Source organism: Gnatocerus cornutus, chromosome 2 (genome assembly GCF_029298725.1).
Source record: "Gnatocerus cornutus isolate USDA-ARS CGAHR chromosome 2, icGnaCorn1.1, whole genome shotgun sequence".
Taxonomy (NCBI): domain Eukaryota; kingdom Metazoa; phylum Arthropoda; class Insecta; order Coleoptera; family Tenebrionidae; genus Gnatocerus; species Gnatocerus cornutus.
The window spans coordinates 13,972,860-13,993,130 of NC_142234.1; the positions used below are offsets into that span (position 1 = coordinate 13,972,860).

The 20,271-nt window shown below is 35.6% G+C and overlaps 1 protein-coding gene across 2 annotated transcripts in view; it reads left to right on the forward strand.

Annotated features, from left to right (window-relative positions):
- LOC148179265 (limbic system-associated membrane protein) overlaps positions 1 to 20,271 on the forward strand; it is a 138,443-nt gene that overhangs the window by 109,459 nt on the left and 8,713 nt on the right. For both annotated transcript variants that reach the window (XM_088030552.1, XM_088030553.1), the window contains exon 5: positions 8,112 to 8,209. In XM_088030552.1, coding sequence (XP_087886678.1) covers positions 8,112 to 8,209 — 98 coding nt within the window. The remainder of the gene's footprint in view (positions 1 to 8,111; positions 8,210 to 20,271) is intronic.

The window sequence follows — 20,271 nt, forward strand, 5'->3', positions numbered from 1 at the left end:
ACTCACTCCAAGCTCTTGGATTTGCATAAAGATTGCGCTCGTTGTCCTTGCAAATATTTGCCCTGCTTTTTGTTGGAATTTTTATGCATTCAGACGGACATTTTTCGGAGTTAAGTGCAAGATAATGCTGAAGTTGCAGACAGGAGTGGGCTCGTTTTCAAGTAAATCGGATTCAAGAAGTTATGGAGAGTCTAGGAATTGATATGGCGAAAAAGCAATGTTTCCATTTTTGTATTCCGAACGTCTAGATTAAGGACTTTATTGACGACCGATCTCCATATCTTTCCAATTAACTTTGATGCTTGAAGCTATTATCTCAGGGGATTTTATTGTTAATGATCCCCAATGTAAAACCCTCCTAAAGCGGTCAATTTACTGAAATAGGTCCATTTAATGAGAATCTTAAAGTGGACCATAACATTTCTCCTTCCGGATTTGGACACAAGACCTCGATTTTCGCGCTATGAATAATTTACGCAGGTTTTTAACGACATGAGATCAATTCGAAAACAGATTCTCATATAAACATGTCACTGCTATTTAATCTATTTGCGCACCGAAACATGATTTATAACGAACGCATTATAACAGATTTGACTCCGAAATCACTATTTATCGAATAATGTGTTTATAATTCTCTATCAATTGCTATTAACCATTGACAGATAAATGATATTGCCTGGTGTCTGTGTTAAAATGATTGGTTGTGGGTCAGATACTTTACAAGTGAAATTAGCCGTATGTACTGAATCTGACAGCCGAAATTATTCATCTAAAAGTGAAGGACTGGCAGTAAATACACATAAATATTAAAGTAATTTGCGATGTTTGAATCCTAATAATCATGAGCAATGACTCCAGTACAATTTTTTTCGTAATCATTCACTGTAAGCTCCAAATTACCGCGTTTTATCGATTTTTGTTTGAAGTAATGTGCTGTTTACATAATTTGATTGTTATCTGTTTAGTTCATACATCAATATCTAATTTTCAAAAATTGTCTCTGCCTGAAATAAATCAAAAGGTAATTTTTTTTACATTATGAGCTATTACTAAGAACTAAAGGCTAAAAACTTGGCAATTTTCAATCCCATTAAGTTTTCGCTTATGTTTGAGGAATAAAGTGTAATTTCTTTAGGAATTGCGGCCCAAACAATTTATTATTCGTATTGACATTCAAATCTGAAACCCAGGCAATAATATCATCGTAAATCGCCTTAACCGACCCAAAACAACTGCAAACAAATGATATTTATGGTGTTTAACAAAACAAATATGTATATTTGGGAACTGAAATATTTAGAGTAATTCAGTGTCCTAGTTTAAGCCGAAAAACGATATTTCACTCGTTTTCAAATTCCTTCGATGCAGCTCCTGCATCCAAGCACCACTTTTAAAATAAAGTGACTACATAAAATTTACTACTCTCCAACTAACCATAAAACAAACAGAAAACATTCCCTGGTCTTATTTCAATTTTTACTCTAATATCTATAAATTTTCTTCTAGACGCTCTATAAGAATATTGCCTCCAAATTTATAGAAGATTTCCGATTATATCCAATGTGTTTGTTTACGTTTGCGATGACGAAGCAGAATTTCACCTATTTAAACTTTCTAGTGCAAATCGCACATTTATGTTGCCTCCCGTGAATACTAAATCTCCTCCTGCACCCGTGCATCGAATTTTGTTGTTACAGAGCATTAAGCTGCAGCTGCGTGACGCGGTTTGAATGATACTCCACCCTGATTCCCTGCATTACATCATGAATCGTAATTGGGAGTCTTGGGGATTGGTGTTAACTCGTTAATGCACATTATGTAAATTTCTTCGTTATGCAAAGGTCATTTTCAACTGAGGTGCAGTAGCTGCACGTTTCTCCAGACGACTCTGGATTTCTATGACAGAATATTTCTGGGCGAGGACTATTATAATTTCAAAGTTTGTCCTTTTGGAAACCGATTTCATTTAAAGGCAATGGAATTCGCGGCACGAAGATCATTCGCGATCGGGGTCTGTTTTTTCTTCCGGGAAAATTTATATGTAAGACAATTTGAAGGAAGAATCAGCTGAAACAGAAAGTTGTTGGGATAGTTTTTAAAAAATATAGACGTTAAAATTTCGCCCTTTGCGTCTAAAATTTCTTTTGCTCCAGCGATGTGCGCCGGAATCAGAAAGCAAATTAGTAAAATGTTGAAGTTTTGCCGGCACGGCGTTGCCTTGAAATGCTAATTAGTGTCGAGTCAAGTCCCAAATTTAGTCACGATTTTAGTAATATCTTAGAGTGGTCGGGTAATAAGGCTAATGCGGACGCAAATAGGCGTGTATATACGCCTGGCTCAGAGCAGTGTCGTCCATGTAGCAGCTTTGTGTGTTTATCAAAATTCAAATATAAATGCAAATGGTGGGTTATCACAGTTGTTATCAGACGAGCTCTGATAATCATGGCTCGAATCTGTGAACAATGTCCCGGCCGCTTATAACCTAATTTACCTGCGTCTAACTGAATATACATGGAAATCTCGCCCTAGCTAATACTCCAAACTCAACGTTCTACCAGGTCGACAAGCAACTCCCAATTCGGCGAGAGCCAGAAATTCACTTTACACGAGAACGACACTTCCGGGAGGAGAAATTGAGAAAGTGACAAATTGTCAGGGCTGCAACTCGTATTTAGAAAGTTTGTTGTTAATCTCGGATTTATAATGTAAATATTAATGTGTTCATGCCACCTCTTAACAAAAACAGGTTTTACCTAAACAAAGCAAAACGAAAAAATATTTTATCCCGGCGCCTTCACCATTTTACAAAACACAAATATTTTTTGTTGATTTTTAAAAACTCCTCCGTACATTAAAATGTAACCATAATTTGGTTTCCACAAGCCTATTTTAATTAACTAATACCGCCGGATCAGACCGATCACTCCGTTGCAAACATCCGTTTTAATCCCTTCTCATCAGCTAATTTCTAAAAGTGAATTAAAATTGAGCACCAACCCCATGAAAAATAAACGACTACCATTAAACCGTTAGTACCGTAAAATAAGACATCAATTCGAAAGCTCAGAATCTAGCTAGACACAGGGACATTCGCCTGCAGTTTTAACGGACGGGAGATTAAACGGACTTTCCAGTTCCGTTAATATCTTTGCGTTGCGAACCAGGGGCTGCTCATCCGCGAGGGTTAAGTGCATGATCGCCATTAAGTTTTATTACGGGTGTCATCTTGATTTGTTTTAGCTTGGCTACATTGCGATGTGGCTTTAAGGTCCGCTTGTAAGTCGGGTGGTGGTCGTCTGAAGTTTTCTTTGTAGGTACTTTAAAGGCAAAAACACCAACACAGCGTTTGAGGCTGTTTTCGTGTCAGTGCATTTGTAATAATAATTAAAATGCAATTAAATCGTTCGTGTTTAATTTTCAGAAAAGATATTACAATTCAAAGGATCTTGAAAAGCCGGCAGTAACCTAATCTTGTATTTCTTATTGTATTTCCTTGCAAATTCATAACAGAAGGAGATGTGGATGTTGTAACAACTAAAGTCTATTTTGATCTTCAAGAATATCTGCGTAATTACGTATAATTTATCCATGTAGACTTGCTAATCCTGCATCGGTGACAACAACAATTTGACATTTAAAACTCTTGAAATCCACCTGCAATTGACAATGGTATATTGCATAATTCCGGGCCATTATTTACAAGAGCAAATAGACAGGCATGTGTCCGACATACAGGGATGGGGTTTGAAGAAGGGTGATGCTCTAAAAGGACGGCTGATAAACAAACCCCGGTTTGCTGTCGCTGACAGCTCATTATTGGGTTTGATACAACTGTTATCAGCTTTACACGTGACTTAACTGTATTTGCAGGTAAATTCGGTTTAATCGGAGGTTAAACAGGTATTATTGAATACGTTTAATTGACTATTGTTCCACCTTTCAATAACATGCGGTTTTTCGCTGGTGGAATCACTAGTACGAACCGAACCAAAAACAGAATTGCATTGGTTTCATGGAAAAAAATATAAACAAAATGGTTCGTTTATTTAGATTGTACGAATCTGAATTTTTAAATTCGTGCCTTGCGCTTAATACAACAGTTACGTTTTAAACATAATTAATAATTAATTCTGTCTCTAAATGGAGATTTCGAGTTGAGGTAAACTGTAGCGGTTACAGGTCGCACAATATAGGTAACTAGAACGCCTAAAGTGCCTTGTGTGGACTAGACGTGAGTTGGGTTAAATTTCCGGTTTCGACACTTAAAACCACCAAAAGAACTTTAATTATCTCTTCGTCCTTGTCTTCATTCCGCCATGGTAATTATTTCACAAAATTTAAAAAGATTCATTTGTTTTTAGCAATTTATGTCTCTCCCGCAATTGCTATTTTCGGAATTTGCGGAAATGTTCTAATCGACAATTTTTTTAAATTTTAAAAATTTGTCTACAATTTTTTTTCAATTTTTACTTTTTGTATTTGATAGTTTATTTGGACGATCTCTAAATTTGATGAATTCTTTAAATTGTTTTGGATTCTATTTTTTTTTTTTAATTTCTTATATTCTTTGGAGGCTGGTTTTGTAAAATTTTTTAGATTCCTTAAATAATAAATAAGGAGTCAGTTTGAGATCTTTTAGATTATTTTTGTATACCTAATTTTTAGAACGTTTTTAGATTTTCTGATTTTTTTAGACTTGATTCGATTCTTTCAATTTCTTGAAATATTAGGTAATTAAAAAATATATAAAAATTTAAAATGTGCAAATTTGGGAATTATTAAAATCCAAGAAATAGAAAGACATTTAAAATCTTTTAAGTCGGATTTCATGATTCTGGGAAATCCAAGTTTTCTTCAATTTTATGGACACCTTGAATTCTCTAAATTTTTATAAATTCAAGATTTTTGTCTTGATTTCATAAATTCTCAGGTATAAATAATACTCTTAAAAAATATACAAAATAATGTTTTATTCTCCATAAAAAAATAATGTTCAATTTACGACAATTTTTTTGGTTTTTATATTTTGTTAAAAATGGTGGATGCGCCGGGTTTTATCCACATAATAATTTTCCATGTACTTTTATTTTAATATAATAATTTGTCAAAATTCAGCATTGTTTTTTTTTGAGAAATCGTGGAAAATGGGCATCAATCTGTCTAAGATGCTAGAAAATTGAAACAGCACCAGTGAAAAATGAGCGGCGATAAACAATATCTGAACTTTTATTTTTTCATAATATCGCAATATGTTTGCATACGACGTAAATTTTTTTAAATAGTGCCTCATAAAAGAGAGTAATGTTATGTTTGCACGTAATAGAAATTTTATTCTCTGTAATATATTTCCCTATTTCATATGCACATATTTCTTGATAACAAACGTCTGTCGCAGTTCAAGGATGATAAAACAACCGAACAGAGTCATTTATAACCCAGATTCCATGAAAGTTAGGCCATAATACCCAGCTGTAAAAATCTGAAAGGTGAAGATAACCAGATGCATGTTCAAACTTCCTCTGTGAAACTTGGCAAAAGTAAAAAATATTAACAACGCTTAATACAAGTGCCGTTTAATGCCCCCATAATGTGGACTAAGCCGCAATTAAACGAACTATCGCCATATTTTTCTACGGTTTTAAACTACTCGCAAATGCATTAAGTGCAGTGAATGCGGTCTGTGGAGGTTTTAAGTCCAAGATTGTCCAAGATAGATTGCTCCAGTTATGTAGTTTTAGTTGGACCCGGACGAGGTTTCGTCGATCTGGGGAGAATATTAATTACGCACGGAGGATATAAACATAAATTTGAACGTGGCGGTGTGTAAATCTGAGAGAATCCTTATTATATCGTGTTAAATCTGTACTTTGTGTTAATTAATCATTGCGGGTTTTATTTAGGTGCAGAGTACGACAACTTTACTTCTTAAATCATTATTTATCGCTCAACTAAAATTTGCAAAATCTATTAAAGTTTCCCTGCGATAAAACTACTAAACCAAGGACGAAGAATTTATTGCCGCTTCGTAAATTATTTTGTAATAGTATTACGTATAATGCATGTGCTTCCAGATTCTAAAGAACGCCTCTAAAGAATCGTTCATCTAAAAGCAGTTTATTTTGCCAACAGTTTATTTGAGGTAATTAACAGTTTCTGCTCTACAGAAGAAATATAACAAGGCGGAAAACGCGCTGTATGCTTTGGAAATACGACGGTTTACGATAATTTCAATAACAATTCTGAAAATAAACAAGAAAGGTGTTAAAGTTGTGTTAGAACTGCATTGTTCTTATAGATTTACTGAGTTTTGGAAAACTTCCTGCCTTGCTCATTTTCCTGATTCCGTCAATGCACCACATCCACTGAAATGCTGAATTCAATTTTCTTAATCATTGCATTGAATGAGCCGTGTTCTTTTGTTCAGCTCATGCAACAAGAGCTACCGTCTGGTGTAATAAAATAAAGGGAGTGAACTTAATGGACAATGTACTTTACAAATTAAAAACTTTTATTCTAGCTGTAAAAACGGTTCAACTTCCCACATGGAGAAAATTAAATGTGTCGGTTGTAAAAACGTCAGCTAACAACATATGGACTGCACTTTAACCGAAACAATGTCCACATTAACGCTCAAGACGGATCCTTAAATAGTCATACTTTTACGTTCAACCTAATTTTCCGAGAGCTTTGGTTAGAGAACTGTTTTGCTTGTCTTATAAATGGCATTTACTCGAGCAAACTGTGTAATGTTTGCGGATGTAAAGTTTTCAAAAAAAGAAACTAATCTCATGACATAGCATCTTATTATCTCGAGCTCGAGCGCAGTAGATGAAAGAGCAAATATCAAGATAATTGTTAATTAGAATTATGGACAATAGCTGTCGCACGGTGCACCACAAGAGTTCTTAATTGAAACATCACTCAGTATAATCACCTGCAGCAAGGACAAAACCGGAAATTATTACTTTTTTGTCTCCTAAACGAGTAAGCATAAATTTTAGAAAACGAGAGTTTTCGAGTTAATTAGAAGAAAATGTATTTCAGGATTATTAAATTTGTTATCTTGCTTTGAAAAGGTAAACATCATTTAGGAAGGTTTTAGAAATATTTTCTTTATTGTTTACGTTTTTGTTGTTTTAATTGTTGTTTACTTTGAAACAATACTCCGTGGCCAAATATCAATTTGCACATTTCATTTGTTATCAGCTCTAAACAGGCAAGTTTGTTTTCCTCTAGGATTCCTAATTGAAACCGGAACAATAAGCTAAATTATTCCGATAAAATTCAAATTTATAGGATTTAGTTAAAGTCAATTTACACTGCTAAAGTGTGTATGCTTATGACCGCAAATACTACTGATAACAACATCGTACTAATAACGACATGTAATGATTATTAACGATGTGCAAACCACAATTGGTAATCACAAAAGCCTCTGTGAAACTGCTTTGCACCCTGACCTCGATGGTTAACATTTAGTGCATAATGAAATGTTTCAAATATGCAATATCGATGCAAAGAGGAAGCCTAATTATTTCGATTTGGAATTATTTGCTCGGTTGCTAATTTCTATATCGAAATTAGGTTTAGCTACCGTAATCAAAAATTGTACCTAAGTGAACAATGTCGAATTTAATGTTTTAAAACCAAATTACCTTGTACAATGGAGATTCCGAATTTATAATTAAATTTCCCAACATCACAACTATATAAATTGAATTAAAATTCATAGTGGAAAAGCGCAGATATTGCAGCTCGTCCACTTTTTTAATTTACAAAACAACACGATTACTGCAAAAATGTTAATGAAACTCTTCGTAACCGACTATTGGATCCGTTGATTTATGCCGAGGTCTGGAAATAAATGGCAACAAGGGTGGATTTTCACCGTTAATTAGACAACGTTGCGTATCTAAACGCACTTGTATTTTTATTTTTTTATTACAGAAGAATCCACGCTCGTTTGTCAAAAGATTCGCTTGTAAAAAATCTGTCGCTGGCGTATCATTAATTAAGATATCTCGTTCTCCCGAATAATTTCAAAGCTTAAATGCTGAAAGCCTCCTCTTGAACGATTTGGTGAATTCTTAAGTGCGAATTTGTTTCAGATCCTCCAGAAATAGCTGTAGAAAAACCGATTGTTCACTCTGGGGAAGGTCAAGAGGCGCAGCTGGTCTGTATCGTACATGGGGAGAGTCAACCTGAGGTGAGTGAATCACAAAAAAAATATTTGGTCGAATTAATCGAGCAGGGGAAATGTGAATTTAATTTTCTATCGGTGACTCGACGCGTTTTTTGAAAGCATGGACTTTCCTGGATATGATTCGTGTGATTCTATAATTTATCATGTAACAAATTAGCTATTAGGAAGACACGATTTTATCACCCTAACGTGAGGACAATGATGAGTGTTATTTAGTACTGTCAATATTAACACTGTCATTTTTCAGTTCAGATTTCAATCAGGATTATATCAACACAAATATTAGTGTTATACCATTTTCATTAGTAGTAATCATGTTCAATATACGGTGTCATATTTTGATTAAACTCGTGAAATCGATCAAAACAGTTTTAGTATATCCGCACAAGACAACGAGATTTGGAAAATCTGTTCAGCTGAACGAAACGAAACACCAATGGCAGCAGAATCCTTGCAGAAGATTTTATTGATTCGACGCTAATTCTTCTGTCGTGAAAGAGACGTTATCGCACAAGCATTTGCTTGCCAACATAAAAGAAAGGCCAATAAAAATGGTTGATGCGCCCATTTGTGCTACTTAAGTCCATAGATCCATGCGGTAACCGTATCTACCTTTTCCAGATCTGTGGTTGCAGCACGCTAACTTCCTCCTAATAAATTGTCGCAGTTTTCTTCCAACGAGCTTAAGCATGCTAGTAGAAATTGTAGGCAAAATTACAGTAAGATTTATAATTTCGTAATAGCAACAGCCCCAGTGCTATACATCGCATGCGGTTAGGGACCTTTATAATTTGTACAGATGCTGATAGCAACTAGCTAAGGTTGCTCGCCTTCTGAAACTTGTATATTAAACGCTCGCGTTGGCAAAATTACGGTAATTTATGTATTTTTGACGCGCAAGTTATTCATGTCTGCCAGAAAAATGAACGATAACGGCCTCTTTACAACGCTACTAACAAGAAAATCATGAATATGTAGGCAAATTAGCGTTTCCTGAGTCCCACCTTTTCACACAAACAACGCCACAAATGTAACTTTTTAAAGAATCAAAGAATAACACAGACGGAATCAATCCCGTTTTAAATTTAAAAGAGCTTCGCTTGACCTGGAAAGCATTATTTATTCGTCATTTCCGCAAAAAGCTGGAGTCCAGAGGGAGTTTATATTTCTGGCCGTTAACGGAAACCCATTACTTCAGGATAATATTTATTATAATTGGGATTACTTTGGGAATGGCCATTAAACACCGTCTAATGAGTGTAGGGTCTTGTTGGGATTGTACTGGCCGAATTCAAGCTCTCTCAACGGTTTTTTGCTCATATACGGGGTGATTTCAACTTGTCCCCTCTACAAATAGCCAATTATTTTTTATTGTGGAAAGATATGCCAGTAACAGACGGATATGCTGCACCAAGTTTTAATTTACAGCTCTCTGGGCTTTAGAATAATAGTGCACTCCGGTTAATGGGGGCAGTTTCGTGGACATTACTCACAACGCTATTATGTAAGAAATGCAGGATTTCGAGCTGGTAATGAAGCTACAAGCGCAAATAATGCACAAATGTGGCGCTTCGAAAATAAACAGGTGCTGACTGACAATTTTTAAAATTAGAAGTTAGATTCTGTTAAAAAAATTTCATCAGGGGCTCAAAGTAAAATCGCAGAAATAATAAGTCATTAATTTCAAGTCTGCAACTGAGACGAAAATAATACACTTCAATTAAAATCGTTGTAAATTGCCAGGTAAGTTTACATTGAGTTAGCGACACAACAGAGCTTGTGAAACTTTTGAGTTAAAAACTTCGAGAGTCATGTTTTGTATTTTTGGTCGTTTCTCTTAATTCCAGCTTTGTTCACTTTAAAACTTGTTGTAATCATAATTTAAAGAAAAAAACATTCTCAGCAAATGAAATCGCAAAAAAACATTCGTTTTCTGTAATAAATGTAAGTTGAGTGTATAAAATTTTTAGAGCCGCGTACAAAGTAAATCTCTCGGACTAACTAAGGATTTTGTAGCAGCTGTAAATATCGAGCGCTCATTCAAGCGAAATATCGCCCGGATCTGCTACATTTCATTCAGGTCCCTAACATAATCATTATTGTCCTTCGATTTAGCCGAGCTTAATGAATCAAATCCGTCGTTTCAAAATAATCATAAAACTGAATTGCAGTATTGATTCTCTCGGTTTTAAATTAAAAACGCCGTTCTCTCGATATGCAAAACTTAGAAAAAGAGGAATTTTAACCGTAATAAAGCATGAATATCGCATATTAAAGAGCACAATTATAAGAAAAACAAAAACGATTTTTAAAGAGTACGTTTGCTGTTTCTGGGAATTCTCAAAAATTTATGATGGAGAAGATGTTCGTCAAAGCGGTTTGGCAGAGCACTCCATGTAGGGGCTTACCCTGAAAGCTCTCTAGTGAATTATTCAATAACTGCACCTACATTTGACAGTAATTTCGGCGGAGTTAAATAAATTAGAAATTTTCTCTTAGGCGGAGAGGGAAGCAGCATTTCATTTATTGCACAATTTGGTTAAATAATTCCAAGCGGTCGAGCAGGAATAGTACGAAATTGGACTGTTTTGTTGTCGGTTTTTCCGCACTTTACCAACCGATAATAGGAATACATTTACATTTTCCAATATCACACTTTGAAAATAATACCTATAAATAACTAATCATGGAACGTTTCCACGTAAGAATCTGAATCTTCCAGTTTTTGCCAAAATTTCCCAGCAGCGTCGCTTTAATACCATTAAAAGCAATTTCCGGTTATTTTCATGCATTGCGAGCTACGATCCGTAAACCTGCAAAGAGGCCGTCCAATAGCTTAACAATCAATATGCAGAGGTTGCGTACGGGTCCGAATCATTAGATCCGCTCGTATCCACGATACGTCTCAGTTGAGAATCTTTTATACCTCAAACATAAAACTTTTCACAATAAAACTTGATATCACCCCGCAAATTGAAAATTTGTATGGAAATACCCCATGTGCAGACAGGAAAGTGTTAAGCCGCATTAATACGATTTCCGGCTGAATCGTTGAAAAAACCGTGTCATTGGAAGCGGTGATTTAGTGCACGCGATGGTACAAAGTGCCGGTCAATAATCGGATAACAAGGTCCGTCATATTTAGTTTGGAATGGACGCCAAACAGCTCACCACATTTTACACAATATAAATGCGATTAATAATTTATCGGCTTTTAGGCAAGGATGGTGAAAATCGTTTTTTTGTGAGAAGATTTACGCTATTTAGAGGAGTGTTGTAGCGAAAAACTAAAGATGTTTTATTGGTAAGAAAATTACGAATAGGTCATAAGGAAGCTAATCAATAAAAGTCATCTTTAATGCGGCTTCGGTCAAAAGAATTGGGGTTTCTTAAGAGTAGCAGCAAAGTAACAGGTGTCGCTCTTTTCTATAGACTCGGAATATTTTCTATGGTGTTCGAACGACGATGACGCACGCGGTGATTAATGACTAGATCCCACATTGTGGTATTTTGGTTTCACAACGTCACTTTTAATAAAAATTGTAATCAATACAAGTCTCTTCCTGGATAAATAAAATTTTTGTATTTTTACAAATTTTTCGCCCCAACTTGCACGAAGTTAAATTCGCAATCAAAGTCGTCATATTTTCGGATAATACCCGGATTATAACACCGGTTTCGTGTCCTTTCCAGTGTGGGTGCTCCTAAACTTTAGAATTATTAGGATCGGACACGGAATATTTACTTTTTAACAACGCAAATTTGAATAGAAATTGGGGGATAGGAAATGTAAAAAACTGGTGGTCGGAAAAATACATTTACATCACAAAAAAGACGTTACTTTATCATGTATTCAGGCTTTTTCTATGGAGATTTAATTAACATAAAACGCTTCATGGAGAGGTCTTATAAACAGAATGCGGCTTTAATTTTGATTTGCGCAAAACTAGTCTTGTAATTATATTCAGAGAGAAAATTGAAGCAGTCCGGGTGAACTACTAAATGACAAGCAGAAAATTAATGGAACGATCAAAATGCGGCAAGCTTTTCCCTGATCGCGCTTTTAATAAATTAAAAATGGTGAAGTTGGGCTAAATTTAGTGTGAAAGCTCGCAGGTAAGACATATATCTTTAACTCTGTATAGTTCATCGTGCCGCGAACAAGTGCCGTTGAATTATTAGCTTGATATATCGACCATAAAGTTTAAACTTTTTATTGGACTCATGAAGTGTTACTAAATCTGTGTAATAAAGTGCATGGAATTGAGTTATTTATTTGGCGATAGTTGAGTGGTAAATACGCCACCAAAGAGCGCGAAAAACTCACGTTCTGCCCTAATGCGGATCGTTCGTCATCTGCAAAACCGTTAGCGCAGAGAATTATCGTTTAAGGAACAACAAAATATTTACATTTCTTTTTTTGTTCGGCTCCATTTACATATGCTTGCAGAGAACTTTATGATAACCAGACTTACAAAGTCGTTATTAAAAGTATTTTTGGTGGAAACCGTGCGCTTTGTTTGAATTAATAATGACTGTTATTAAGTTCCAGAACATATTTCATCTCCAAAAGCGCAACGAAAATGACTTTTTGCACAGAATGCATGCGCTTAAAAATAAATGAGAGGAATGTGCTTCCAAAAAATGATTTGTGGACAAAAAAGCGCTAAAATGAGTTAAACTAGCTAGGAAAACTTTTCCCTGTGGAAAGGAAGATTGCAAAACTTTTTTTAACTGTGTTAATTACGTTTTTACCACAAATCAGCAAACTAGATCAAAACCTGTCAAAACCAAAAAAAAAATTATTTTACCTTTCAGAAACATGTTTGTGGATTTGAGATAGTGACAATCAGTTATTTGTCTTCATTCACATTTTCCCTACTCTTTCATACAAATTTTCGATCGCTCATTTTGCTCGTGAAGCGAACTTCAACACTTCATTAGTAACAAAAGCCCAATCATTGTACCTTTTGACTTTTTCCAGATTATAACTGCTCACCTCATTTTCCGCGTTAATATGCACGTGTTGAAAGTAATTCATCACTACAAAAGCCGATTATAATTGCTAAACCGCCTAAACAGCTCGTTGTAAGATCTCGTGCCGATAAAAGCACCTCCACATTAATACTCGCCGTTTTTCCGATAAAGAAAATGCGACAGGTTACTTAATTCCTCCTTGACCCGTCTTCTGCTCTTAAAATGCGTTTTCATTTTGTCTTCCATCGTGTCACAGTCGAAAGGTTCGACGAATCTTCTCGATAAATAATGTTACTCGATGTTCGATAGTGTTGTCGGGAATCGTGTTAGAATTGCGAATTGGGCGAAGAAAAAGGAGAATGGGATAGATGAGAACGATGTTTTTTGTTGTTGGGAGCTTGCTTTGTTTCGTCACGGCAGTTAGCACGTGCTTCCGGAGCCCTTAATCGTTTCGGCGATTGTTTTTTAAATTGTTTGCCATTTTACTTGTAGAAATTGTTTGGCACGTTAAATGACACGCCGGCGACGGCTCCGTCTTGCGGACTGCTACTTTTAATTAAAAATTAAATTATAATTATTTTTACGGCATTCATTGTAAATTAATTTGGAAACGTGCTTGAAGAAATTGCAATACGCGCCTTCCATAAACATCTAAAGAGGTAAGTTGTACAAATTATATTTGTAAATATAAACACGTTTATGCAGTTTTCTTTGAAAGAAAAAGTGAACTCTTTGCCTTTCACCGGAAACTCGGCGGCTCCGGTTTAGTTCCTATTTAAAGTCGCTACATTCCGGTGAGTGGTACGCAACCAAGAGTTTCCGGATCGTCTTTCTGTGGAGCTGATATGCAATTTTTCGATGAATGCATGAGCTACAATTTCCTCTTTATCTCTTCTTTGTGCACTGAGGCTCTGTGGAATTCAGTGTCCGGTGGCGGTTTTATCCGAGTATCTTTGCAGCGTTAAATTCTCAAAGTGAAAATTAATCGTTTATAGTTTTTAACTAAAATACTCGTGTAAATTGATTGAAGAAAAATAGAGGGTAATTCTTTAAACCTGAATATAAAATTCTATTTATTTTTAAACTGTTAAAAGATTCGTAAAAGTAGTAAACGATTGAAAATACGCGTTGAATATTCAAAGGGTCCGCAAAATTCACATCCAATTTAAATCGATCAAGATATAAAAACGTCAAATTACGTCCCAATTCTGCTTAAAAGTGTCGTATGAGTGGTTCACACAAAGGATCTTGCATTCCCGCTGCTTCTTTTCCCCTTCACGTGCACCCAATGCAATTTTGAGAATTCGGACAGTCTGGTATCGAATAAATGGATTCAAATTGTCGAAGCTCCTCATCTATTACTCAGAGGAGCACTCGAACTAAGTGCCATCCACTGTTGCATTGGATGCACCATTCTGAAAATACCATCAGCTCTCAGCCACTTGAGCAAATGTCGCATCCAACTATAATATCACTCCTTATTAAACGTGTAGAGTACCAAATGCAAAAATATAAAAGATTCGCTGTGGCGAAAGTAAATGGAACCGAACAGATGAGACCTTTTACAGGAATAAAGAGTTACGATGTCAATCCGTCGAGTGGGAAATATACTTCATTAAACGAAGAGATCTGCATAAATCTTGGTTACAGTACTGAGACGATTTTGAATCAGAAAACCATTTATTTCTCAAGTGTTTGAATTAGAGGGATCGGTACACGAACGTAATTTTTTAGTTCCTGATTTGCTCTCCTGCAAGTTAATCAAAAAGGCGAGCATCTCGACGCCATCTCACGCGAGGTTTTATAATACAACTCAATTAAATTTTAAACGTCTATTCAGTTTATCGAAGATTACGAAAGGCGTATTCAGGGCAAGTTTATAATCGAGTAAAGCAAGTGACTATTACAAAGTAAACAGAAACTTTTCCGGGATAAACTGTTAATCATATTGAACCAACCCGAACAAAGTTTACAGATTATATTTCAACACTGATACGAGTTTTGTAGCGAATTTGGTTACGTCTTCTTCAACAAGTAACAATTAATCAAACCAGATTACAGCCGGGAATCGGAACGATGTTTCTTTATTTTATTTTCAAATTTACAATTTTATTAAGATCAAGATTCCTCGAGAGATCTTTGCTCATTAATAATGCAACTGTTAGCAGATGTAGTGTTTAATTTAATCGATTTAAAATGTAACAGTTTTAAGAGTAGACACCAAATATTGAATTTTTCTGTCAATAAAACTGCCTTTGCAATATTGGTCTGTTTTCACCGCGCTGCTCCTGTAGTATTATCAAAATAAATGAAGTGAAAAATTTAGTAGCTTCTCCTTGGAACTCGTAGATAAAATCAATATTCTTTTATTGGAATCTATGATTGTTCTTCTTTTCCGTTTTCGGCTTTCCAATTTAATAACAGTCGTCCCATTTCCTCTAAGATTTTTGATGTTGATTATTATTTATAGTGTTGTCAGAACACCGCATATATTTAAACGGCTTATTTTGGGTTATTGTGAAATAATACAGTCGCGTTCCTCGCCAGCTCGCCCACGAATCGGATATGTATTTTCAGCCAGAATGGACATGTTTATCCACTGCCATAACAATAATACGAAACTAAACTGTTTTTCTTCTCGTCTCAACTTTCTGGGGAATAGAGAATAGGGGTGTGTCGTATTTATCTTGCCATAAACCGCGAGGAATTTTATTGCTCAACAGCAGTGGGTCCAACTACGTATCAATACCGTGTAACACTAAAACCGACATAAATCCTTCCATTTATGGTATTGCGACATATCCGAATAGCAAAAACTAAAATCAACTAAAACTTTCAACTATTTTCAAACCATTTTTACCAAAGGACAAGCCCGACAAAGTGATGGACGCAATTCTCGGATTTGCGTTTGAAATTTTAAATGCACCGCGATTAATTCATGTGACAAGAATGCGAAACAGATGACGACTTGGAACCTTGTTTAACTTCAGCAAAGCTAGGTCAACTGAATATCAATTTCTTTTTATTAACACTTAAAAAGGGTGGTCGGCGGGTTTTGGTGGATGCGCCGGAACATTTTAAAATGTACTATCAAATCTCATTTAAATGAACACGAACGAGTGCGAAAAATTACGCTCACGTCCTTTGTGGTTTAGCTAATACTTAGACTTATTAAACACTTGCTTTCTATTTCGTGCTAAGTTGAACTAAAACTGAGCGGTACACCCTTGAATAAACACGCGTCTAATTCAGTACACGTCATAGCTTTAGATACTTACTTTGATGTCTTTATCGATGTTCCCGCTCTTCTAATATAAACCTTCCGACAGGTATATAAAACCAAGTTTAGGGCTGAGGGAAATAATTTTTCGATCGATTATGTCAGGTGAAAAGTGCACGAGTTTAAAACTGCTTAGACAGGCAGTTTCATAAATAAGCAGAAATTTGTAGTAATAAAATAAGTCAAACCAGCAGACAATATAACGAAAAGTGAGTATTAAATTCCTTATAAAGTTTCTACAGAAATTCCGGGCAAATTCTGGAGATTTATATAATAGTCTTAGCCAATGATCTTCTTGACAGCGGGATTATCTGAATAAGTTCATTGAAAATTATTTATTAACCCTCTGGAACTGTGTTGCCAAAATTGAAAGTTTTCATGTGCTTTATTCGGTCGTTTTAAGGCAATTCGCAACCAATTGATTCTTAAATGAGCATGTGATTTCTGGGGGAAAAACTTACACTGGTCAACAGAACTTAGACTTCTTCTCCGACGCAGTAGCTGAACTCTTTAGATTCCGAGATTCTTATATCGGCTTAATATAAATTTCTTTGAAGTGTTAGGAAAGTTTTAAAATTACACTATACGAAAGTTTAGATAATGATGGATTTTTTAAGAAATTATATTAATTTTTGGATGGCTGCTGGTGCAAACATTTTGCCGAATAAAAACGTGTGCCCACGGCACAGGTGTTTTCCCTGATTTAATTTTTGCCACGTTCAATATTATGCTTTAATCAATTTATTAGTTGGTATAATTAATGAAATTTTTCGTCAATATGGGCAATATCCACGCTTGCATAAACAGCAGCCTGTATTCATTTTGCTAATAGAAAACAAAAAACTATGTTTTCAACGTAATGCAACTTCACCCCTCCGTCTCAAATGTTTGATTTGTACCGATTGTTAATTAATTACATTTCAAAACGCATATCAACGTAAATTAGCTGCGATCCTTGGGGGCAAATAAAACAAACGTACAAAAAACCTTTTAAATACAGTTTGCAGTGGTGGATATCTCGCGTTCGCCGTCACAGAATGTGGCTAAATAACCCACTCGTCCTGACATTAATGTATGTACCTGCCGAGTGGAAACGCACGCCCCCGCTCCGCCAGGATAAAAACGCGGAAACGCACCGTGAAAAAGCTCACTTCCTTTCTCACACATCCTGGAGTGTGATAAAAAATTAATCATTTAGTTTTAATTAATTTCGTAAGTTTGACGATTATGGCGAGAGGGGTTTTTCACCGACATGATTTGTTACTTACCGGCCATAATAACCAAGTTTAGAAAAAGTAATTAAAAATTTTGGGGAATTATTGCCCACCTGCAAAGTGGCATTTTTCGCGCGCTGGAAGCAGGACTCGTGGATCTGCAACAAAAGTTTCAAAGTGGGTTAGCTAAATAAAACCCTAATTAAAATTTGTTTGTAAATGGTTTTCCCAGGCAGACATAAAGGATGTGCGGGTTTTTTGGCGATAATTACTCTCAAAAGGAGCAGAGTCTTGAGGCGTGAAGGAGTCTCGCTTGAGCTGAAGATAAACGAAATTGTTGCAATATGGATTTCGCTAGAATCACAACGCTCGTTCGGATTTAATTTGATTTCGAGACACAAGTCTAACACCACAACACAAGAGTATCGTACCAACTGGAGAAACACCTACAAATTGGTTTATTAATCAGAGTGGTAAACTTGGCCGGTCCGGGCAAAAAGCTTGGAAATTGGTTCCGGCAGATGGAAAAGTTTAGCCGGACTGGAATAGTTTTGCGAAGCAGGCCAGCAGGTCCGGAGTGTTATTTATGTCGGTGGCTATGAGAAATGAAAAGGAAAATAGGGTTTATGTAGAAACGTATAATTTACAAGAACTGAGAGAGAGGCATTGTTGGTTCACCGAAACGACTGGAGACGGCTTCCCTTACCCTAACAGCTTTTATACTCCCTCTTAGTTGCGCTCTCTACTTCCCCGGTTTTACTTTTATTATTGTTAAAGAATTATAGAGCCGTTGTAAAAGGACACATGAAAATATTATGAGTCTGGCTGCGACGAGGTGAAACGTAAAAGAATACTTTTTCATTCCGAGGCAACAATGTAGATTGGCACGATATGTATGGTTTCACTTATAAATTAATTACTTCGACAACACACAATGCACCTCGGGGAGTGTAAATTTTTGACCCATTTCTAAATTGATTTACGATCCGGTGCACTCCTACAACCGCTGTGTGCTTTATTTGAATGTAAAAATTTATGTGGTATCAAAATGTGGATAACATGCCAACTAAGCATTCGCCTCCAAACCATGACATTTTTGAATGATTTAAAACTTTATTTCTGTTAACGTGGTCAAAGAGAGACGGCATAAATTAATGCCCGCCTTCCGGATTGATAAATCATTTATCAAAACCGCCCTCCACTCGGATTTAAAATAATCATTTTTGATATCAAAGCACCAACCTTGATAAACCTTTTCCAATTTCCTTGTAATTGAGCACGTTTTGAAATCAGCGCATTTGGCCACGTCGAGGTAATTTTTGTGGAGAATACATGACCCGAAGGTGAACCGTAATATCGGAAATTTGCGATATATAAAGATTAAAAATTCGAGCATGACACGACTCCTGATTAGAATGACAATGTATGCAAACGGTGTCGCCGAAATCCTAATAATTCCGGTATGGCCGTGAGCCAAAAGTTCTAAAGAATGTCGCCTAACCAAGAATGAACCGAACTGACTCACCACGTGAAAAATGAGGTTGCTACTATCATTAGTCTTAAGTCTTAATCCTATTTATTCTGACTTGTGACCAAGAGTCGTGTATTTAAAGCTCGCTGGCTAATTTTACGAAGTAAAGAACCAGAAAGTTATCCCAGAATCGCATGCATAATTTTATTTTTATTATTTGTTTTAATGCATTCTCGGGTAGACAGACTAAATTTTTAATACCTTGCACATGTCGGGTTTATTGAGATAAACGGTTTAAAGTCTTTGATAAAATAGGACCTGCATATCGCACGCTAACATGTAAAACACACTGCTGGAAGAGCAGAATGCTTTAACACAGTCCAGGGCCACTAAATGCAAATTTTTGTAAACAAATAAATCAAGAATCGACGGCAACAATTGCTCCAATTTTCTTTCGACTTATTATACGCGATAGTAACGATGTTATAATAAAATAAATTACATCAATAACGGAAGTTAAACTCAGTAGCTGCATAGAATAACGATATGCAAATAAGTTTTCGACCCAATACCCTGTTCAAACATGCCGATAATAAATTGTAGGAAGTTGACGATAGAAGCGACACTGAAATTACTAAATAATTTTTCACGGTACAAAGATTTTTTATTCAAAATTCTATTTCCAAGTAAAACTATATACATGAAAACAAAAACGTGCAAATAGCTGCGGGTGTTATTTAGTTCGCTGTGATGAAACAAAACATTTTTTTGATAGACATGTGCGCTGTTGGTTGAATAATAAATATTGTGTTTCCCTTTCATGCGTTTTTGGCAAAATTGACGCATTTTGTGTGTTGACGGCTCTGGAATCTCATTGTAATAAGGGTATCAAAAATTTACGACAATTTCATTTATTAAATAGGCGAGATTTTCATATTTAACCAATTGCATATCTGTAATTGGCTGTTATCTGACTTCTAAACCTCATTTTTCCTGCAGAATTTTTTTGTAGACGCCTAATTTAAAATGGAGCTTTGTGATTAGTGAGCGGTATTTTTTATAAATGTATGTTTGAAATAATAGATAACGATGTCCTTCAAAGAGAATTTAGTTAGATCAAACC